Below are 24284 nucleotides of genomic sequence, written 5' to 3'. Positions count from 1 at the left end.
CTTGCTGTTATCTGGTGACTGGGTCTGCGTCTGTCAGTGCAGTGTGAATTGTCCTATCCGGTTGTTAAGTCTGACGTCACGTGGCAGCGCTTCCGGGTCCTAACGCTCTATCTCATACCACAAGAAAACAACAAATGGTGCTAATATGCACACACGATGTGGTGTAATACTACAAAAAATATATAATTACAACCTTTATCTCCATATCAAAATTCCAGATGGCCAGACAATGATTCGTCTTTTATAAATCATTAAAATATTAATGTCTGTGATGCTGTGAGCACAGAGACTGTTGTGTAGAGTGTAAGTATTTCAAATGTTTAACTTTTTTAAATGATTGATGTTTAATGTGAATAAATAGCGCTCATAAACGGCCGTCGATGGCATTCTCAAGTGAAACGAGTCGAGGCTTGGACCCGGAAACGGCGTTCCTTACATCACGACTTAACAAGCGGATAGAGTGCATTAGTCCCCACCCACTTTTTTCAGCTGGCCGCTTTTTCCATTCATTTTTCCCATGGGGATTTTAAGAAAGTCTTAACCCACGAACCAATCCAACCAACTACGGGGTGAATCGCAACATTACAAACTTTGATTTGAACCAAAAAAAAAAGGTATTTGAAAATAGGACGAAGACAAAAGTATAAGACTGTAATCAGTGGCTTTAGTGAGGGAAAGGACTACAATCCCATGAAGTATAAAAGTAAACTATTTTAACAATAGATATACGGGTCATTGAGGAATAAGATTTTTAAAAGTGTGTAAAAAAAAAAACTAATGGAGATATAATTAATTTTGAAGTTGTATTAAGTGTTAACAATGATATTATGTGGTTTTTATAATCAATGAACACTGCTTTTGTCATTTTGTGACAAGATGGACAAAATTTTTCTCCAAAAAAGTTAATCACTCACATTTGCATCCAAGTTTCACACTAGGTGACTAAATGTCTTTAATTAGCCAATGAATGGACTAATTAAAGCTTAAATGGACAATTTCACTCAAAATTGTCAAAACGCCTGTCTTGGCGAGTATAGTCGGTTACATAGTCGGTTATGTCTTAAGTGAAGTAAAGAGTTGAGAAAGACAACGCATGTGTAGCAGTATCAGCATAGATCCATGCATTGTCTTAAAGTGACAGCAGCCTAATATTCCTGTTGTTTTTTTTTTTTTAATCAAACAGCAAAAGACACACAAAAAAAATCACTGCTCTTGACTGAATACATTTTCTAACTTTAATAAGGATGCATCTATATTTAATTTATACAGTGAAGACTATGCAGTGCTTTTTTACATTTGATTACTTTATTCGATTTCTGTACCTAATCTACTGATCGGTAATACTGTTAGATCTACCTGAAAAACCTGAAAGCAACATTTCATTTGTATCTTGGTGAGTAAAATACAGGAAGTCACAGCTTTTCAGCTAGGATAACAAAGTGCAACACTTGACTTTGATAGCACTCTTGATCTGTCTGCTGATGATGGTAAATCTGATCTGCTCATTTTTAGGCCTAGATTAAATATTATCTCATTCTCTTAAACCTACAAAGCTGGCTTGAGGTATTTCCGGTACAGCACCTTGTAATGACAATCTTATGACTAGTTTGATTTTAACTAAAATGTTCCACCTACACCTTTCCAAGGCATGTCATCAGTTTGTATTGTTCATGTTTAATTTTGCATTCTAATCTCTTTACAAAAAGGAAGGCACTTTTACTAGTCCTTTTGTCACACCTTTGGTGCGTCTCACCTCTGAAGCGTCTCAATACACACCCCTGACACTTAACCCAGCTGGCATTTGGCCAATATTTTTAAAGCTGTTGTCATCTTTGGCCGTAGCCCCGGCATTGTAGTATCATCCTTGAATAGAAAATTCTCATTTCCTAATTGGGTTATTTTAGACCACCAGGTGTGTATTGCAAGTGGTGTGACATATGCCGTAAATCATAGTGTTTATTTAAAGTGTACTTTGAGACGGTCTAGTTAATGTGGAAGCCTGATTCTCATCGGAAAGAAAAAAAATTGAATTGTAACTTTATATCTTACAGTGTGGCTTTTGTTTCCTGGAATTGCAATATGCATCTTGCAGTCTTTTGAATTTACACATTCAAAAGAAAATGTTACTTTACCTCAGAAAACTCATTAGTCGGCTAGAAAAATGTAGTCTAGAGAGCTAAATATATGCACTATATTGCAGATTCATTGTATTTTTTTTTACTTAACCTGTTCTTCAATATTTGATGTTTGAACAAATCTGTCTTGTTTTTATGACAGCTGCCATTTAAATGTTTATATCAAAAATGTATTATAACATAATTATAAAAACCAACTGAGGTTCCCTGTATAGTTATAGCATTAGTTGAGAGATGTTTTCCTCGAAGAAATTTGCCATGTACTGTACCTGATAGGCCCCAATTAATCAGTATGAAATCAAAATTGATTCAAATCGCAAGCTTGTGAATTGAAATAGAATTGATCATGAAATTTGTGTCAATGCCCAGCAATAATAATCTGTGAGATTATTACAATTTAAAATACCTGTTTCCTATTTTAATTTATTTCAAAATACAATTTATTCATGTGATGGAAAAGCTGCATTTTCAGCAGCTTTACTCCAGTCTTCAGTGTCACATGATCCTTCAGAAATCATTCTAATATGATGATTTGCTGCTCAAGAAACATTATTATTAATGTTGAAAGCAGATTTGCTTCTTAATAGTTTTATGGAAACATGATAGTTTTTTTTTTTTTTTTTCAGGATTCTTTGATGAACAGAAAGTTCAAAAGAACAGCATTTATTTGAAATAGGAAGTATTTGTAAAATTATAAATGTATTTACTGTAACTTTAGATCAGTTTAGCGCATCCTTACTGAATAAGACCATTATTTATTTTGTAAATGTTAAATAGTAGTGTAAATTTCATCATGGTGTGACTATTTCTCATTTTAAATGTAACTTCATTATTTTCTCAATACCTTTTTTATTTTTTACTTTGAGACAGAAACATTCTTCTATAAATTGCAGTCTACAGCTTTTTAAAATAAAATCTCAACTTATTGATCTGTAAATTTAATATTTTATGAATCATGAGAAACATGAGCTTTTGCACCGTATGCTATGGAATAATTACACAAGGAATAGGTCTTTGCAATCATTCCACTTTTATTGGTTTATGATGTGATAAAAGCATGAGTAATTGCGGTGAGGTGTGCTAGCACAGAGCATGCTGACGCTGGCAGACTACATAGCAAAAGCACCTCTGTCGGAAAATAATTGGCTCATAAGTTGTGTGACCCACTTCTAAAAAAGTCTTTTTGCATTTAGATGTATCCTTCATTTTATTATTATCATGAAGGAGCAGCTTTTTGTTTTGATGCGCCACATAGAGGTGTGAATTTAAAAGTGGGTCAAGTTCAACCACCGAAGCAGTTGTAATCTGTGTAAAGTATGGTGAGCTGGACTGCCAAGGCTTGACTTTGCTGCTGTTCTCCACCCCCTGCTGCCTCTTCTTTTGCAGAGCGATGACGAGGCAGGACCACGTGAGCTGCTGTTCTCCTCTTCATGCCCCTCAGGCGTAGCCAGCTCATATACTGATTTGAAACAAAAGCCTCTCTCTCTAGCTTTCAGCCTCTCTTTGCATCACTTTCTCGCATTTCATGTCTCTGTCTCTATTTGTATCTATCCGCCTGTCTTGTGCGACACAACGGTATGTGTTCCAAGCTGCAAGTTCACACTGTTGCAGAAAAGGGAAGGGCCTGTAGATCTCCCCCAGAAGGCCATCTGTCTTTAGCGCCTTATGCTAAACTCAGGGATATCCCCCTCCTACATTTCTCTCCTTTTCTTTCTCACATGCTAAACACATTTGAACAATATGTAGGTCACCACAAAAAGAAAATGAAAATGGATGTCAGATGCTTCTCTTTTTTTACAGAAGTTCCCTGTAAGTGTCTAATTCAATATACCAATACTCTGGTTAAACTATTTAGCGAGTTAACGAAGACATCACTGCATGAGCATATTACTGACTTTCAAGCAACTGCTTGAGTTTCACCCCAGTTGTCCTGCATTTGCCTTTCACCCTGCATTTGATCCCTTTAATGGACCTCTGTAAATCCATTTAGCCTTCTGCAGTAACCTTAAACTTTTTAAAGATTTCTCTTCCCAGTTGATATGATTTGTACTTGGTACATTTATGAATATTTTATTATCTTAAAGTTAAATAATTATTTGTATTAAATAGTTTTATAATAAATAAAAAATATTACTTGAACCTTATTGTAAAGCATTACCAAATAACTGATGCATGAATATGTATTGTATCACTTTTCATTTGTTAGGTAATACAGTGCATTCGATAATACCAACCAAACTTAATAGTGGTAAATGGTAAAATGAACATGAACTAACAATGAGCAATACTTCTACAGCATTTATTAATCTTAGCTAATGGCACTGACACCCTGACCATCTTCAAATATCAGCACTTTAAAACCAGGCCTGGTTCCAGATTCAAATCAACGAGACTGATTTTAGTAAAGTGACGGTGTAACGCGTAAACTTTTCTTTTACTTCCTTAATGTAACATTATAGTAATTTTAGATAGGATCTGAATGGGCTTATTTCCTAACAAAAACAAAAATGTTCACAAAGCACGTGTCCCCCATGTGATCACTGATTAACAATACAGGCTGATAGATAAGCGTATGAATGTCCAACGAAAACAACAACTTGCGTATAATGCATTTTAGTAGAGCAGGTAAAAGTCTGAACCAGCCCGACTGGGTCAGTACAAAAAACATTAGCATTAAGCATTGATATATTAAAGGCACAGCTAAATGTGACATTTATGACAATGGATTTATGAGAAGATGTGTATACATTTAAAGCTTATCAAATTTTAAAATTGTCTATTAATTTTACTGTAATGTTGAATGGCTATTATTAATGGCTAAAATTGGGGAAAAAATTAATCTAATAGAGACATCCGTATCAGTACTGGTATTGGTAATACAGGCCTTCATACATAGTGCTTAGAATAGAATAGAATAGAATAGAATATTTGTCATTGCAAAGTTATGCAACGAAATTTTGTGCTTCTCCTTGGTGGCACATCAACATGTATACAAACAAAATATAAGCAAGAAGTACAAAGTTGAATAAAAATAATCAATAAAAATATATATTAATTAAAACATTATTGCACAAACCCGTAACTTAATAAAAGTAGCCCTCCGGTTGTAACTAGAATTCAGTTCCTTGATGGCACGTGGGTAGAAACTATTCAAAAATCTGGAGGTGCATGTCCTAAGAGATCGATAACGTCTTCCAGATGGCAGCAGAGTGAAGAGATGATTGCCAGGGTGAAATGGATCTTTTATTTCTGGCACACTTAGTAAAAAGATGCTAATAAACGAATATTTTAAAAAATAATGTCTTTATGTTGTTTCTACATTATTTTGGAGATTCAATGTAAAAGTATTACAATATAAAAAATATATATTAAAAACTAATGTGCCATTAATTGTGCTTAATTACAGAAAAATGTATGAATAATTAGTTAATTTTTTTAATCGATTGACAGCACTAGTAATTTGTGTTTCAGATCATCTCACTAATCCTAATTCCTTATCTTCCGCCTGAAGTGGTATGTGCCTTTACACGTGAGCCGGATTCATGCCAGGATTTTTATCCTCACGCTGGAGTTCAGTGTGCAGGCCGCCCCTCCTCTGGGGAAACTCTCCCACGCTTTGCTGGCCTTGTCCTACAGGCCACAGAGTGCACCACATATTTGGAATAGCCAAAGAGGAAGAGAGAGAATGTAGGTCTGTCATAGGGTGGGGTGCAAAGCAGAGTCCCCCTTCCTCTAACCCACATCAGTCAGCACTGAATTGGCTTTTTACCAGGCTTCACCCCATTAAGGCGTTGTGCTAAAGACCTCTAATTGTGTTAATTGCGTATATGTGAGCAGGTATGGAAGTTTTAACCCTAGTTTAGGGTGAATGGCCATCCCCGCTGGGCTTGGCAAAGGCAAACTCATGGCTAAATGTTTCTCATTCCAGAGATGGCAGCTGACCACACCAAATGTAGGTCAACTAAGAATTGCCATTTGAATTGAGTCCATTGTTTTAACTGTAGTTGAACACACAGCAGTTTGAGGCAAGTACTTTGCAGTTTCATTGTAGATGATATTATTAGTTCTGCACCATCTACTTTGACTGCAAATGAGGTTTTTGCAGCAGCAGTATTTCCTCCTTGGTGAAACCACAATTCAAGACAACTTTTTTTTTTAGTCAAAGAGGTATTAAACATGTTTAAAGCAGTTGGGGAGGCTGGTGAATATAAATCTGGTTAAAGCACTGCAGTTTTATGTAGCTTTTTATGTCTACTTTTTAAATTAAATAAAGAAAAAAATCAAACTTCTTAACTGCTTTGACAGCACATATGTATCATTCATTTCTTTAGAAGTTTAATAAGTAAAATACTCTAAATAAATCCTTTTTTTTTTTTTTTTGCAAAAGGACTTTTTCTGCCATTATTGTTTATCAGTTTCACTTCTCACAAGTAAAAAAAAAAAAAAAAAATTTAACTGAACAGCTAATTAAGATCTTCAAGGAGCACTTGACAATTGCAGTCAGGTGTGTTGGGTCTGAACTCTGCAGGTAGGTAAATCTCCAGGAACATGATTTAGCACCCCTGATTTAAGGTGTGGCCAAACTGACTGTTTCTGGGCAAAATTTTGCAAGCAAAATCCAGTCATTTCAGTATGAATCTGTGCAATCATGCGAAAAAGAGCTAAATATTTCCCTACGCAGATTTCACATCAAATTTGTTTACGCAAATTGGCCACATTGAACTGCAGAATGCTGCTTAGTTTGAACATTTGAAACGTGATTTTTTTTTTTTTAATTATTATTATTATTATTATTATTTTTTTTTTAAGACAGTGACCATGGACAATGGACCTATTTTGCTTTGTGAAATTTTGTTGCAGTATCGCTTTGTTGCCTTTCTGCTGACAAGGTTAATGTTGTAAAACATACAATTCTTTTTCAGGATCGCAAGTTGTCCAAGTCAGAGCGGCAGCGTTTTAAAGAGGAAGCCGGAATGCTTAAGGGTCTTCAGCATCCCAACATAGTACGCTTCTACGACTCTTGGGAGTCATCCTTGAAAGGGAGGAAGTGTATTGTCCTGGTGACTGAACTCATGACATCTGGGACTCTCAAGACGTAAGTGCTCTTATTTGTTCCTGTAAGATTTTTTTTTTTTTTTTTACCATGTTCGTCATCGAGCCCACCTGCTATGATTTACTTGTTTTCGGTGCCCTTTTAGGTATCTAAAACGGTTTAAGGAGATGAAGATCAAAGTCCTGCGAAGCTGGTGCCGGCAGATTCTGAAGGGGCTGCACTTCCTTCATACAAGGTCGCCTCCCATCATCCACCGGGACCTCAAGTGTGACAACATCTTCATCACCGGACCTACTGGATCAGTCAAGATTGGAGACTTGGGCTTGGCTACCCTCAAGAGGGCCTCCTTTGCCAAGAGCGTCATAGGTACGGCTAAGTATTTGCAACTGCGTTACCGCCTCCAAATCGAAATCCATTTGAAGTGGCCGACCCAGATTTGTGGTTGAGGGAAAAGCAAATCCTTCATTCCGTGTTTCTTTTCTTCCTCTGCTTCTTTTCAAAGCGCGTTTTAATAACAGTGGTGAGAAAGCAGACCACAGCGTTTCCCTGACCGCTCAAACCGCAGCAAACCAGGGCTCCCGCATTATGGAAGTTGTCTCTTGACACCCTCCTTTAGATCAAATGTAGTTTTTGTCTGTTCTTCTGTCTTTTACTGCCACAATTTCAGGTACCCTCAGACAAAGTGAGTAGTTGTGGAGCAGTTGTAGATATTTTGTGACTCGTCTGCAGGGAAACCTGATCTGATCATGGGATAGCACTAGAGCTAGAGCTGAGCCCTGGGCTGGCAGGTACCGTGAGTGATCTTTTGCTCTGGTTCGGAAATTTGTGGTCTGTTTCTTCAGTCAACCATGATTTAATGATGATGATGCTAATGAATCTGTTCATTTTTTCCCCCCACAAGGAAATGCTTGTTTTCTTTCAGTGTGTCAATGTCTGGAGCTCAAAGCCTTAAACTCTCTGCTCATCTCCCTCATACTTTTAGCTTTGAGATCTTTGTGTTTTTGTTTTGTTTTGGAAGCCTTAGGCTCTAATTTCAGGTCTCCCCTTATTCTACTTTAAGGATTATTTAATGTACTGCAGTACAGACAGTAAGTACGCAGAAATGAGCCTGGTAAGTCCACCAGTATTATGTGACACATTAGTCTGAATCCATTATAAATATGTGAAGTTTGTCCGTGTGAGACCTTTGTCAATGGGTAACTTGGTTACTAGTTCACTTGGTGCACAGAACCTCACTTTTCAGTAAGCTATGGAGTGTGTAACATTTGAAATGCTAAACCTTTTCTTTTCACAGGTTAACCCAAAGGTAGGATGTTTTTGAAAGGTTTATGTTATCCATAGCTAGTGCTTTGGTTTGGTCTTGTGAGTAAAAGCATAAGGCCCTCTGACCATGTACTGGTTTTAAACATCCTGTTTAGGCTAACAACTACAAATACATTGCTTGAATTCAGGCTACCTTGTTTAGAGTCATGTGGTCAGTCCAGGCCTTTGAGTGAGTCCTGTGCACCAGTTTGGTTTTTCTCGAACGCATTCCTGCCCTTAAAGGTCTTACACTGAGAAACTTGGGCTTATTATCATTGCAGTCTAACTGAGGACAGTTTCCCCCTCTTTTTTTTTTTTTTTTTTTTTTTTTTTTTTTTTACTTTCTATCCCCTTTTTGCTCTCCTTCCCTCTACCTCTCTCTTTTCTCGCAGGTTGTGCCCAAGCGGTCTTCAGCAACAGCATCGTCTTCCTCTCAACTCTTCACTGAGAGGGTGTAATAGGGTACTGAGAGAGTTCTGAACCATTCTTTTAATTTAAGGTACCCCTGAGTTCATGGCGCCTGAGATGTATGAAGAGAAGTATGACGAGTCGGTGGATGTGTATGCCTTTGGGATGTGTATGCTGGAGATGGCTACTTCTGAGTACCCGTACTCCGAGTGTCAGAATGCAGCTCAGATCTATCGCAGAGTTACCAGCGTAAGTCCACACTTCACTGGCGGAGGAGAGAGCCCCGCACACTCATCCTCCCCCTTGTTTGCTGCACTATTTTAGTCTTTTTATCCCTTTTTTGCCCTCTATGGGGGTGTTTCCTTTCTGCTTTTTTTCTCACACAGTGGTAAGTTGTTGTTTTTTTATCTCTACCAGTAAATGCTGAAGAACCAAAATGATATTAAACAAAATGTTACCTATGGTAAATGGTACCACACAATAATATATGCAAAATTTAGTCTTGAGATATTCCAATGTAGAAGCCTTTTAGAAAATCCAGCCTCAAGTTAAAGGGCTCTAACGATTATTTTGGTTAATCTGTCGTTTAATTTGATGATTAATCAAGTCATCATATACCTAAGCAAAGACCTAAAGGGTTAGTTCACCCAAAAAGGAAAACTCTGTCATTAATTAGTACTCATGTCGTTCCAAACCTGTAAGACCGTCGTTCATCTTCGGAACACAAATTAAGATATTTATGATGAATTCTGTGAGCTTTCTGGCCTCCGATAGACTGCAGTGTTATAACCACTTTCAAGGCCAAAAAAGTTAGTAAAGACATCGTTAGAATAGTCCATGTGACTACAGTGGTTCGAACTTAATGTTATGAAGCGACAGGAATACATTTTGTGCGCAAAAAACAACCTAAAATAATTACTTTATAAGTCTTGGTTGTGGCAAATAAAGTTTTAACTACTTGGAGTTACCACAGTTATAACTGACAACTTGCGGTGTTTCTTGTAAACAGAATTCTGAATGAATATACCATTGTTTGTCACTGTCGTTCTTATTCTATTCTTTTTGATAAATTGAAAAACATTCATAGTAGTAGTTTGCAGTGTCGTGTTTAAAAAATGTAAACGTGTTGTAATGTCTTACTGATGATAAACAAGATCTTGCTCACTGAAGCTTTTAAGTTCTGAATTTTTGAATTCTAAAACTTAAAGGATATTTCTTATAGTAGAATGATCTCTTATATGTCAAAAGATCAAGGAAAGTTTGATTTCTCAATTCATGACCCCTTTAAAGACACTTTTCTACATTAGTGTAATTTGATTGCTTCCTGTGTCGTGTTTACAGGGGGTGAAGCCTGGCAGTTTCGACAAAGTGGCAATTCCTGAAGTGAAGGAGATCATTGAGGGTTGTATACGTCAGAATAAAGATGAAAGGTGAGCATGAGAGTGCAGTTGTCACAATGTCTTAGTCTAGTTTTCACAACCTTTTTATTCTTGTCCACTGCAAATTTGTGGTAAAGTATATTTTCAGTGTTATGTTGGTTACACCACAGTATTATATTGAACAGGCTGCATCTTCATTTTCGTTTGTGTCATGAAATCGGGTGTCTGTCCTGACTGAGGTCTGTTATTACCACGTGATTAATTATTTAAAAATGTCTTAAGTATTTTTGTGTTTACATGCACATTCTTATGCCGATTATTCTTAATTAGCTGACAATCTGTGAAGTCATGGAAATGCGTTAACCCATTTTCCTTTTTCAGAGTAAAGTCACAGCTTATCTTATGCAGCCAAAGGGGGAAGTGTTTGTACAAATTTCCCTCTGACATTTTGGAATATTGGGGGGTTTTAATGTTTTATTTAACATCACAACTCTCATAACAAATGAAATATCAGATACAAGAACATTACGTATTGAAGCCACGACTAGGGGAATAAACTGAGTGAGGCGTTTATTGGTTTGTTCATTGGTTTGCATGTAAACCTGCAAAATGAGTCATTTCAGTAAGATCATTTCAGTTTTTGTTAGTTATCAGCATATTGGTATGCATGAAAACAGGCTCATTGTAAGAGGTCTTCAATTTTGGAATGGAAAAACATGAGTTGCAATATGATTTTATGTGATTATTAAACTTTAAAGGCTATGATTTAATAAAATACTCATGTATTCAAATGTAAAAAAGCATAATTTTTGCGTGTTGTACAGGCTTGCAGTTTTAGAGTAGTTTGCAATCAGTGACTACCGCACATTTATTTCATTTGTTTCATGGAGTTTATATTGTAATGTTCTAGAGTGCATATTTTATCTCCCTCATCTTTTTGAATGAGCAACTGGAAGTAGTAAAGCATATACATTTAAAAATAAGAGTCTAGTGTATTTTCTGGTTTATAATTAATAGTCCTACTTTATGCATGAAATTTTATTTCTGATTTATTGTTGTTTTGGTCATACAACAAGCTGAATCTGGCATTTAATTCAACGTAAACTCTCGCTTTTCTCTGGGTCTCATTACAGGAAGGATTACTAAGACACTTCACGTGTTAAAACATTCAACACATTCAGTAGATAATACACATGTATATTTTGAATAAAACACATTTATTAAAACTTGATTATTTTCAGCTTGCATTTGAATGAGTTTAATTAGATAATCTAATAATCTATATTGCGTAGGTTTCTTCTATATGGGCATATGTTATTAATGTTATTTGTGCAGGTCCTAAGTTTTATAAATTAGATTTTGTGTGCTATATTGATTCATCTCCATTTTCTTTTTCTTTTTTTAGGTATTGCATCAAGGACCTCTTAAGTCATGCCTTTTTCCAGGAGGAGACTGGGGTTCGTGTAGAACTGGCTGAGGAGGATGACGGCGAGTTGGTGGCCATAAAGTTGTTGCTGCGCATTGAGGATGTAAAGAAACTTAAAGGGAAATACAAAGAGAACGAAGCCATTGAATTTTCCTTTGACTTAAATAAAGACGTCCCAGATGATGTTGCCCAAGAAATGGTAAAGATACTTGGATTTCTATTCTGTAACCTAACTAAAGATTCAAACCTTATTTTTGAATCTTTAAATGGTAAATTTGTGGACTTTCATGTAATTATCAATATTTATAGTAATTCCACAGAATTTACAGGCATAAAATCCCCCCTGGTTGCCTTATAATAATGACTAATTGTTGTCCTTGAAGTTTAATTATGCATATATTTTTCTTCCTCCAGGTCGACTCGGGCTATGTTTGTGAGGGTGATCACAAGACCATCGCAAAGGCCATTAAGGACAGAGTGTCCCTGATCTCACGTAAGAGAGAGCAGAGAAAACTTGTGAGAGAGGAACAAGAAAAGAAGAAGATGGAGCAGGAGAATAATCCCTCACAGCCTGGACCAGATACTAACCCCACAGCCAAGCCCCCTGATCCTGCTCTGGCCTCAGTCATCACGGAGCCTGAGGAACCAGAAGCAGACCAGCACCAGCAACTGCAGCAGCCTGGCACCTCTGCTTCCAGTTAGTGTTGAAAAACTGTCATTTGCTCTTCATTGACATAATTGTGTTCACATACAACATTGCCAAAGCATTTTACACAATATGTAATGACAATGTATGTTTCACAGATGTAGGTTTTGTGGACCCTCAAGGATCAGGGACTGTCCCTGAGGCTCTTCCTGCCCAGCAAGGCACATCTTTCAGCACCGTACAGCCTGATCCGCAGCCACAGCACAACATGACCCATCCACAAAGCATGGTGAGCCATCTATTTTGTTACATGTCTTGGTTTTCGAACAGAGCTAATTATGTTCATCTGAAAGCAAAACCCTGTATTCTTTGATTTTATGTCTGTCTTGCTAAATTTCTTCTCCACATCAGTCTCAGCAGCTGAGCAGTACTTTGAACCCAGGCCCCATCCCCCAGACTGGAACTGCGTCCACACCCCAGGTACACTTCACATGATCTATAACAGGGGTACTCAACAGGCGGCCCGCGGGTCGCATCCGGCCCGTCAGCATTAAATTTGTGGCCCGCATCATGCTACATATAAATGTATATTTATTATAATTTGCGTCCAAAATTTGCGTGAATATTACTTCGTTTTTTTTTACACGTACACGTATTTTTAGGCGTACAGTGCACGTGACGCTGTAATCATCAGCAGAGATCGCGTATAGTGTACGCGCGCAGCACAGTTTTTCTAACCGCAAAGAACAATATAAACTGAAGGCACTTTGCACGCGCGCATTGAATAGTTTTTGTACCAATTTAGTTTGTCCACAAGGTGTCAGCACTGAAATGGGCTGTTGTTTCAGTCTGAAAAGAAACGGATAAGACGGAACAAGAGTAACAACAAACACAATAGCCGACCGTGTTGAAGAGCGCTCGTTTGAGGGGATTAAAAGATACCAGCAACTCTAATTTTAAACAAGTAAAAAGACATTTTATTGTAACTATTTGAGCGAAAAAGACTAGACAAGCATGAATCTCTCTAGTGCGCATGTGTCGAGCACTTGTGTTCGTGAACGCCACTAAAGGCTCGAGACTGTGCGCGCAAGTAAAAAACAAGTAACCTTATTTTTCCATGATGAAATGCAGTTGACATTCCTCAAACTTTGCAGCGTGTAAGTTGCCGAGCATCATGAAAAACACACCTTTTATTCTTAATGTCAATGTGTTATAAACAGAAAGCAAGCAGCGCTCCCATTAAAGATCTGTCATCACATCATTGAGCTCACGGAGAATATTTTATCATGTTTACAACGTTGGTTATAGTTAGATAATTCATGAGATTGTGATTGAACATTAAAAAAAAAGAAAAAAAAAAGATTTTTGGATTCTTACCTAATTAAAAGGTAATAATAATATAAATAATAAAACGTTTATTCTCTGAGTATAAATAGGTGCTATAAAAAGTGTTAAAAATGTGCAATGGAGTATAAAAAGACTATAAAAAAAGTGCAATGTTTTCGTCTTACGGACAAACTCTTATCAGCTAGTGAACAACAGCCAGACCTTAAATTTCTTGTGAAAAGAAATGAAATAAGGATGAATAAGGATTTCTTTTCATCAGTTCTTGTTTTTCTTTATGCATTTGTACATTAAGAATACAGCAAGACAAGCTATTAATCATTTTTTTAAATGCCATTTATCATGTTAAGTGACACTTTAAAAAGGACACCATACTATTAAGACTTAGCTAGATAATAAACTGCACTTTTAGTAAATAAACAGTAAAACTACAAATATTGTCTTAAGTAGGCCTAAAAAGTCTTACGATCCAAGTTATAACTTGTGGCCCTTCGTGTTTCATTTGGTTGAAATGCGGCCCTCTTGGCCTCTGAACTTGAGCACCCCTGATCTATAACATGAAAAAAACATGTTGCTCTATGGATCTGTTGTTTGTTAAACATAAACCAGAGTTATAAAAGCCCTTTCAATGTATACATGATCTCCCCTCCTAGGTGATGGGACAGGCGGCCTCTCTGCCCCCTGCTGTTCAGCCTACCGTCCCCCTGCAGTACCATCAGTCACCTCAGGATGGCAGCGTACCCCCTCAAGTCTTACAGGTAACATCATGAATAGCGCCCTCTGGTGGCTGATCTTACATCTTCCATTGGCCTGCATGTTGCTTGATGAATGTGCTGTTCTTTACGTACAACATCCAACTTGTGGGCATTAATCCTACTGTTCTTTACTTCTCCATCCCTTTCTTGCATGCTGGCTGCTCTTACATGTTTGTCAGATATGGGCATGTCAACTCAGTCCTCCTGTTTTCTCACCACCTCCAAATGCTGAACAACTCTATTTTCTATATCAGGCCTGTCAGGTACTAGCTGTGCCTAACACTGTGGTATGTGAATTAGCAGTTTGCTGATGTGGGTTTTTAGTGCTGATAACAATATCTACAGTGCTGAGGGTTGATATTATGCTTGTACATATAAAAGATATAATGTAGGCCTATAGAGAAAAACTTTTTTTGTAATGGTACACAAAATAGCTAAATATTATATTTACACTTCTTTTACACATTTTCTCAAAATATTTTAAATGCTTTAATTTTAAAAAAAAAAACTTTTCTTGGACAAGTATGTTGTTAAATTTTGAAACGAGCTCAGTTTTCAGTAAATTTTGAGGAAATATTGTGAAAAATAAACATTCTTTTAATATTCAGTAATTTAGTGTACTCTACCATTCAAAAGTTTGGGGTTGGTACAAGTCACTTAAGCTCACCAAGTCTGCATTTATTCAATTAAAAATATAGTAAAAACAGTGTCATATCCTTTGGAAATCATTCTAATATGCTGATTTAGTGCTCAAGAAATATTTCTGTTGTAAGCAGTTGTGCTGCTTAGTATTTATGGATTTTTTTTTCAGGATTGATTTAGTAAGTTCAAAACAACAGCATTTATTTTAAACATTATACATGCCATTACTTTTACTTTTGATTAATTCAATGCATTCTTGCTGAATAAAAGTATTCAAAAATCTTACTGACCCCAAACTTTTGAAATGCCAGTGTATGTCCCATTTACTGTCAATAAATAGTGTGTGTGTGTGTGTGTGTGTGTGTGTGTGTGTGTGTGTGTGTGTGTGTGTGTGTGTGTGTGTGTGTGTGTGTGTGTGTGTGTGTGTGTGTGTGTGTGTGTAGACATTATGGCCATTGGCCACCCTCCTCTCTAGATATTGGCACCAACCATTGAAAAACTCTCTGAACACTAGTCTATCTTCCTGTTACTTCACCTTCAACACCCCCTCCCACCAAAGCCTTGTCAGCTTGAGTTACCACAAACCAATTAACAAGAAATTCTCCTCCATGTGATTGTGTGTTATAGGTGATTGTGATTGAAAGTCACATGGATACTAAAAATCTAATTTGATTCTCTATTACAGGCACCACTGAGTGTTTCCCAACCACAGCCAGTAGAGCAGACACAACCTCAAACATCTCTGGTTCCAGCCTCCACGGAAAGGTGAAACATCTTTTCAATAATTCATGTGTATTAATATTGACCTTCCATTAGAGAGAAGTTGAACCAATGATGTTTTTGGTTCCTTCAGTGGCCACTCTGATGCTGCATCTGGTCTGAGCGATGGGAACGAGGGCAGGCACGAGGGTCGCTCTATGAAACGACCCCAACGCCGCTCCGTACGCAGTCGCTCACGCCACGAAAAGATGGCCAAGGGCAAGCTCAATGTGCTAAATGTAAGTTAAGCTCAAATCTAATATTTGTTTTTAACAGTGGTGTATGTGTGTGTGTGTGTGTGTATATATGTATATGTATTACTATAATAACAATGTGTGATTACGTGCACAAAAATGAAAAAGTATAAGAAAAAAATATAATTAATGGAATTATTATTTTTTTTTTTGTAGATTTCTAATATTGGTGACAGAGTCGCTGAATGTCAGCTGGAAACCCACAACAGGAAGATGGTCACATTCAAGTTTGATTTGGATGGAGATAATCCCGTAGAAATTGCTGAAATTATGGTAAACTTTTCTCTTTCAGTATAGTGGATTGGCCTGGGAATTAGCATAGACCTCCATTTGAAATATCAAATCAATAATAAAAATTGTTATGTATTAGGCTGTTTTTAAGATGCAAGACTTTTATTTTAATGTGAAATTTTTTCGCAAAGGCAAAAACCCAGCGCATGTGTCTCAGTACACACTTATTTTAACATGACACAGCATCTTACAAATGTGCGTACATATGTGAGACACCAGGACGTGAGCAGAGTGGTCAAAGATGTCCATCTAGTGCATGTTCACAGTGGATAACAAGTACAGCAAAACGAAAAAAAAATGTCCTGTGCAAACGATCGTGGAAGGTGAAGTCAAGAAGGGATGATTAATTAAAATTAAAAAGGGATGATAACTACAGAATAGAACAGACCCCTGAGTTGGATGTTTTCATCATAGTGATGATTTAAAATTACTTTATTGTGAAAGGATTTTTTTTCACCCCTAATTATGGATTAGGATAGTTTTCCCAAGTTGTGTGTAACTTCTCTTTATTTTGTATTAGGTCGAAAGTGATTTTATCTTGGAGAGCGAGCGGGAGTACTTCATAGAGCAGGTTCGAGAGGTCATTCAGATGGCAGATCAGAAAGGAAAAGCTATGAAAAACAGCCAAGCTCAGGTATGTACTATGATTTTCAGACTGTAAGAACAAATTTAAGAAATAATTTGAGGAATTATTATGAGAATTCTCACCATAACACTTCTCACTTCAGGCAATCAATAATTCAGTCCAGCAAGTACCTGAAATGTCAACATCCAGTGTGCCTGGTAAGTGTACTTTTGTAGTGATGTTTTTACATTTTATCTGCCCCCATCTTGTATCATTGACATTTGTCATATTTCACATTTAACAGGTTTGCCACCTAGCGTAGCAGCACAGGTTGTACATTCAGCAGGCCGGCGTTTCATAGTTAGTCCAGTTCCTGAAGCACGACTTCGGGAACCTTTGTTCGGACCTTCTTCTGCAACCACATCATTTGAAGACTCCGTCCCAGGTCTGAGTTACACATCTGCAGAAAAAGTTTGCTTAAACATTTTTCAGACATTCAAACTGATTTTATCTGTGCATTCTCATTTCCAGCATCTGATCCCACATCAGCCAGCAATGTTCAGCAAGAACAAGCCAACTTTGCCCCTGGTTCAACCCAGATTTCTGTGATACCAGCCACACCTGGAGGTCTTGCCCCAGAGAGCTGTATTCCTCCTACATCTCAGTCATTATACCAGAGCCCTGTACCAGCAGCTACTGCAACTCTGATAGCGGTCACCACTCAAGTAACCACTCCTACACCATCTACCACTCTCCAAACCAGTACAGGAAGGACATCTCCTTCTCCAGCCCCAAGTGAATCACCAGCACCACGTCGACTGTCACTTCCCTCCCCTTCCCAGACTCCTCAAAACATTGTGGGTCAGCAGGCTGAGAGCAGTGGCTTGGATCAAACTCAGGCTGCCATCCAGCAGGTGCAAGTCGGCCCCTCTTCTGTCCCCGTGACGCAACCAACTGGGACAGGAGATGGTGAGAGTGATGTACAGGGGAAGCCACCTGGAATTGAAGACATTCACGCTTTAGACCAGAAGTTGCGTTCCCTTTTCAAGGACTCCTCCCAGAGCTCCTCCACCCAACCTGATGGATCTGGAGAGCCATCTACATCCTCCCCGCCCAACACTATCAGCACGAACACCCCTGGCTTGGTCTCCAGTGTGACGCCTCCCAGTTTGTCTCTCAGTTCCAGTGGGAACTTTGCACCTGGTGCTTTTGCCTCTGTTGGGACATCTACAAGCTATGCACAGGCTTCATCTGCAGAACTGTCACCACAAAGGCCACAGGTGGGGAAAGTTGCTAATTAAGCTTTAAGCAATTTGCTATATTTGTTTGAATGACATAATGCTTATACATTAAAAATGCAATTCATACTGTTGTAGCTTTTTTTTTTCTCTCTCTAAAACTATTAAAAATTAAATAATGTTGGCGTTGTGATGCAGAACACGGAAGCGCTGAACTGTGTTTACGACCTCTAACTTAAATACACTTATTCTATAATGTTTTTAAATTTTTTGGGGGGAGTATGAAATCAAATGTTAATAATTTCTTTCTTCTGATGAACGCACAAAAAAAGATATTTTGAACAATGTTGTTAATCAAATAGTTAACTTCCGTAGTACTATGGTAGACAATGGGGACCAGCAACTGTTTTTGTGTTCAACAGAACAAAGAAACTCATATAGGTTTAGAAAAATATGAGGTCGAGTAAATGACATAATTTTAATTTTTGGGTGAACAATCCCTTTAACTTTATGAAAAGGAAAGGTTACTTCAGGTTGTAAAATATTGTAGTTTGACTGCCCAAACAAAGAATAAGATGTGTACATTCATACACTTTTTTGCATTCTCTTTTAAAGACTTCCATAGCTGTAAATCAACCAGATGGACAGACAGGCACTGAGGAGAAAGAGTCAGTGACGACATCACTGGAAAAAGCTTTCAAACTTGGCCGATTTCAGGTAGCCTTATAGACTTCTCAGTGTGCACTAGGGTTCATATTTTAATGCCTGAAAGATTTAAACAGCCAGTTCATGCTTGTCCTCTGTCTACATTTCAGGTTTCTGTGGCCAGTGATCAAGACCCAGGCACTGTTCCAGATCCAGTAGTCATAGTCTCATCTTCCTCCATCACCCCTTCTTCAACAACATCATCATCGTCATCCTCCTCCTCATCACCATCATCTCTCTCAAGCCCTGAAAACACAGTTCATAAATCTCAGACCCCACTCAGGGTCAGCCCTGAACCCATTTCATCAATCACTACAGTTGGCCGCTTTCAGGTGACCTCCAGCACTGACATCAAAGTGGGCCGGTTCTCAGTGGCCCCAGCAGAAGGAAAGACCTTCTTTGTAAGCTCTACCGAGGGACCGGACACAACTAAAGAGTCCAAAATGACTGCTTCCAGCATGTCCATCACCAATCACTACCTCAGCAGTGACAATGACTCTGAATCAGAAGATGAGGGCCTTAAACAAGAGATGAACAAGCTCAGGGAGAGGTACCTTGATCTTTTTTTGTGACCTCATTTGTTCATGTTTGACTCAGTAAAGATAATCATGTGATTTTTTTATTATTTTTTTTTTAATTATTTTGATTTTTTTTTTTATTATAATATAAATATATATATATATATATATATATATATATATATATATAATATACACTTATGCATTTAGCAGAGGATTTTATCCAAAGCAAATTACAAAAGAGGAATAAAAGCAATTCGTTGTCGTCATCAATTCATGATCATCTTGAATTTCTTTTTGCAGACATTTGGTTGAGATCCAGGCGTTACAGAATAAACAAAAGAAGGAAATTGAGGAACTCTTTACACGTCTGGGCAAAACCCCACCCTCTGTGGTGGTCCCTCCCACCGTGGCCATCGCTGCAGGAAGGCGGAGACCTGCTAAGGGCAAGGGGAATAGGTCAAGAAGTGGTAGTGGCACTCAGGCTGGTTCTTTTCAACAAGGTATCAGAACTAAGTGGTTTACTTACAATTGTAACATCCTGTTCAGGCTTTGTGAACAAATGGCTTGAAAACTGTTGTTTGGTTTTGTCCAGGGAACAAGCAAGGTGGTCAAAGTTCAGTCAATCAGTCTGACCCTGGGAAGACTTCAACTTCTGAATCAGTACCAAGCTCAAATGTTCATGTGCAAGGTATGACTCAACATTTTAGTTAGAGAAACAATGCATCTTTTTTTCTTCTCAAAATGCTCAAGTTCTTCTAATCGGTGAATATTGATTGTAACTTGTAGGGATCACAAGTCCAATAAGAGAAGAGAACGGACAGAGCCATGACCAGGACCAAGCACCTGCTACTAATCTCCCACGCAAGGGCACATTCACTGATGACCTCCATCAGTTGGTTGATAACTGGGCCAGGGATGCCAAGAACATGATGCCACAGGTAAAGAAAGGCCAAAAAAGAACGCACAAGCCCATGATGCACATTCTAAGTCAGTAAGAAATATAGTGAACATAATTTTGATATAGTTTATCGGCAGAGGTGGAAGTAACGAATTACAACTACTCACGTTACTGTAATTAAGTAGTTTTTTGGGGTTTTTGTACTTTTTTGAGTACATTTTTTAATCTAATTTTACTTGTACTTAAGTACAAATTAAGCTTAGAAATCTACTTTGCTACTTGTAAAATCACATTCCGTTACTGAGTAGTACGCCAACAATTTGAATTAATATTGAAACCATATGACTCTGCTCTGACCTGCATATCGATAGCCAATAAAGTTATCCGATCGTAAACGAACCAATGAAAACCCTGAAATTTTACCAGCGGCGCGTTCTCATCTCTCATCTCCCCGACGCCGCCTCCTCCTGTCACTCGTTTCAGTGACAGCGCAGGATTGCAGGTATTGCGCATAATTTTAATCATACCCGCAGGTTTGTGGAGAGCGCATTCATGTAATGGCCGAAAACGACGCGAGCTCTCAAATAAACAAGTGAACTGCCTCTCCACTGCAGAGCGCGCGCTCTGTGTAGTGTGCAATCGCGAATCTCTCCGTGCTCTTAAATTAAACGTTGTGAAAAGTTATCAAACAATCAGAATAGACTTCCATGCCTGGCCAATGAAAATGCTACAGTCTTAACAAACAAAGGTGAATCTTTAATTTCTTTACAATGTAGCCTAGATGTATGTTTCAGAATGGGGCATTTATATGATTTTTACATATAAATAACCTAGTCTGTGTAACTGCATCACTATATACAGACATTATAAGTCAAACCATTCTGATGTTCTTTTTATCTAAATAACATATTATATGGCTCTTAAAAGGGTTAGTTTAACCAAAAAAATGAAATTTCTGTCATTAATTACTCACCCTCATGTCATTTCTAACCCGTAAGACCTTCATTCATCTTCAGAACACAAATGAAGATATTTTTGATAAAATCCGAAAGCTTTCTGACCCCAGACTGCAACGCAATTGCAACTTTTGCAGGCCCAGAAAGATAGTAAAGACATTGTTAAAATAGTTCAACCTTAATGTTATAAAGCGACCAGAATACTTTTTGTGTGCAAAAAAACAAAAATAACGACTTTATTAAACAATTTCCTCTCTCCGTGTCACTCCCTGACGCCACACATCATGCTCTTATGCAGTAAAAAATACATCACGGAGCAAAGAGGACACTGACAACGTGCAGACAGACAAGATGGAGGTTACTTTTGGTATGAAACAAAGACTTTTTGTGGTTCTTTAATGTGTTGAACAGATCGCTGTAGTGCCTCAGCTTAAGCAACACACAAACCGATCATCTCATCCTAGTTTTTGCATGAAATATGAACATCGGTGATTGGTCAGATCGCCTGTCAATCAAACTTTTGGCGAAGGGTGAATTCAAATAAATCTATCACAGCTGTCACGATTAAAGTGAAATGTGAAAATTAAGTGGTGATTGCAGAATTACATTTACATTTGCTCATGTTGCATCAGATTTCTTTTTACACCCGTTTGCAGCAGCATAACAAATCACACACATTTCTGTTGAGCTTATAAATGCAGTGGCCAATCAGAAGCATTTAGATTAGTCACCCGTGAAAATGCCGGAGTTTAAGTACACGTGCTTACTGACTGAATTCTGCACTCTCATGAACAGTCATTATAAATAACAAAGAAAGAGATTCATTTTGCAGTGTGCCTATTGAGGTGTGATCTAAATATTGCCTGAAACTTGCAGTTCTATGGATGTTTTGCCCTCCAGGTCTAAATGCCTCATGTGACTGATAACTATGAATAGCTAGAAGAACAGGTGTTTTGCATCATGTTGTGCATTTTAGCATGGTTAGAGTGCTGTATTAACCAATCAAGATCAAAACTATTTGTTTTATAATAAATAACCAGTACTAATCAAACCCAACGGTCTTCCTCCTCAGATGATGCAACGTAAATACTCTGCACCAGGTCAGCTTTGTTCCATGGGTGGTCACATGCCAACCAACGTCAACCCCACAACTGGACGGAAGGGTTCACTGTGTGTGACCAATCAACAGTTTGGCTACAGTCCCACCTACAGCATGCCTCAATGGGCTCAGGTGGGTCCGGTGTCTTCCACCGCTCCCCCTGCAGGACTACAACCGGGCTTCCTCATTCCCTCAGGAGCTCACCAATCCGGAAACGGCTGCGGGTCAACCAATCTACGCACCACTCAGGCGAGCTGAAACAGCTGTTGAAGGGTTGGTACAAGGAAGAGAGAAGCTGTGCCTTGTGGGGTTGAGATTATCGGGCCTAGTCCTTTTAAGTGGACATGTTTTATCTGACAGTTTACATTGGAAAGACTTCCAGGTCCATATAATGTGACTCAGGTTACTCAAATTTGACCTAACCTGCTGTTTAAAAGACTGATAGATGAATGTGTACATTTGATAAAAAGGCACAAAGGGTTTAAGTCGTCTTAAACATCAGATATATAGCCTTATAATACGGATACCGTCCTTATTATAATAAAGTCAGGCAGCGTGACCAGTGTGATGCTGACATGTTAGTGAATGGATGAAGAGATTGAAAGACTACACCACCAACACAAGTCTAAATGGGCGCCGACTGTACGTATCCTACAAACGAGTCAAGAATGTTGGAAGATGGATGAAGAAGGTAGGACTGTTGGAAGTAACTGTGTTTGAGACAGTCTTCTGTCTTCATTTACTTAAGTTGCAGTTTGAAATGAAAGGAGGAGGATGTGCAATTGAGGGAGGTAAAAGTAGGGTTTTATAGCTCTTCGTACTTGCACGTATTTCATAGCATTGTTCATTCGTGACCTTTTTTATATCATTTACATTGAACTTACAATAATACAGTGTATCTTATATAGACAGTCACCATTACTCCCTGCCCACATCCTTTTTTGTATGTAAGTGGATAGAAGACTTAATTTGGATATAGATGGGCCTTGAGGGGGTGGGAATCCTGTATGCATATTAATGAAAGCATATTTCTTCATCCAATCACACGTTGCTTTCATTTTGAAAGACGTTAGCCTTAAACCACAGGATTATGTCTTCCCCTGTCTTTAAAATGTCACAAACATCATAGCCCATCCAAATGTGCTGTAGTCCATGAAATACTTGATTTTGGGCAAACTTTTTTTTGGTGACCAACTTTGTTGAGAAAAGGTTTAACATGATGCATTTGACTGCAGCAGCAGAAGTACAGTATTAAACTACAGCACTGCATAACTGTTTCTTTTTTCATATATATATATATATATATATATATATATATATATATATATATACATACACACATTTCCCCCCCGAAAAAAAAAACAAAACTTTTTTCTATACCACAAATTGAGTGCCAATCGTTTGTGGAAGTGACGTCCCGTCATCTCTGAAATGATCCGCTTGACTTCTCTAGAGAAGGTAAATGTTACTGCAATGCAGAATACGCGCCGTTTAAAGGTTTAACCGACTGGGGAGGGTTATTTTTTACTTTTGATACTTGACTGCACAGATCCAAATACTCTGTAATTGACCAGAACCACGTTTAGATACAGTAAAACTGTTGAAACGCCACTTATCACAGTCACACGCTCCCGTCACAACTGAAAACTGCATGTATTCACAATCCACATCTCACACTTGTTCCCATAGAAAACAGCATTAAATTTGTGGGGTCAAAAATTGCTGCTGCTGATGTCAATTCGTTTCAGCCAGGGTCCTTTTGGTGAATATCTATGATTTTATGTATCAGTCTTGTAAAAAAAAAATGTATATATATATATTCAAATGCTTAATAAAACATTTTGGACTTTTTCTCCTCCCACTACATTGTGCTTTTTTTTTTTTTTTTACACATGAGATGTTTTCCAG

At 37.9% G+C, this 24284-nt stretch overlaps 1 protein-coding gene across 1 annotated transcript in view; it reads left to right on the top strand.

The window, feature by feature from the left end:
* wnk1a (WNK lysine deficient protein kinase 1a) overlaps positions 1 to 24281 on the top strand; it is a 28062-nt gene extending 3781 nt beyond the window's left edge. Inside the window, exons 3-24 of the mRNA XM_067380375.1 lie at positions 7058 to 7230; positions 7334 to 7554; positions 8990 to 9147; positions 10240 to 10328; positions 11683 to 11902; positions 12118 to 12400; positions 12508 to 12638; positions 12761 to 12829; positions 14347 to 14451; positions 15776 to 15855; positions 15944 to 16088; positions 16260 to 16376; positions 16915 to 17028; positions 17123 to 17177; positions 17264 to 17404; positions 17491 to 18239; positions 18813 to 18914; positions 19013 to 19452; positions 19724 to 19923; positions 20016 to 20111; positions 20210 to 20361; positions 22350 to 24281. Of these exons, the coding sequence (XP_067236476.1) occupies positions 7058 to 7230; positions 7334 to 7554; positions 8990 to 9147; positions 10240 to 10328; positions 11683 to 11902; positions 12118 to 12400; positions 12508 to 12638; positions 12761 to 12829; positions 14347 to 14451; positions 15776 to 15855; positions 15944 to 16088; positions 16260 to 16376; positions 16915 to 17028; positions 17123 to 17177; positions 17264 to 17404; positions 17491 to 18239; positions 18813 to 18914; positions 19013 to 19452; positions 19724 to 19923; positions 20016 to 20111; positions 20210 to 20361; positions 22350 to 22634 (4125 nt within the window). The 3' untranslated portion in view covers positions 22635 to 24281. The remainder of the gene's footprint in view (positions 1 to 7057; positions 7231 to 7333; positions 7555 to 8989; positions 9148 to 10239; positions 10329 to 11682; positions 11903 to 12117; positions 12401 to 12507; positions 12639 to 12760; positions 12830 to 14346; positions 14452 to 15775; positions 15856 to 15943; positions 16089 to 16259; positions 16377 to 16914; positions 17029 to 17122; positions 17178 to 17263; positions 17405 to 17490; positions 18240 to 18812; positions 18915 to 19012; positions 19453 to 19723; positions 19924 to 20015; positions 20112 to 20209; positions 20362 to 22349) is intronic.
* The last annotated feature ends 3 nt before the right edge of the window (positions 24282 to 24284 follow it).

The sequence above is a fragment of the Chanodichthys erythropterus genome, chromosome 24, assembly GCF_024489055.1.
Source record: "Chanodichthys erythropterus isolate Z2021 chromosome 24, ASM2448905v1, whole genome shotgun sequence".
NCBI classification, from domain to species: Eukaryota; Metazoa; Chordata; class Actinopteri; order Cypriniformes; family Xenocyprididae; genus Chanodichthys; species Chanodichthys erythropterus.
This window is presented reverse-complemented; position numbering and strand designations above follow the sequence as displayed.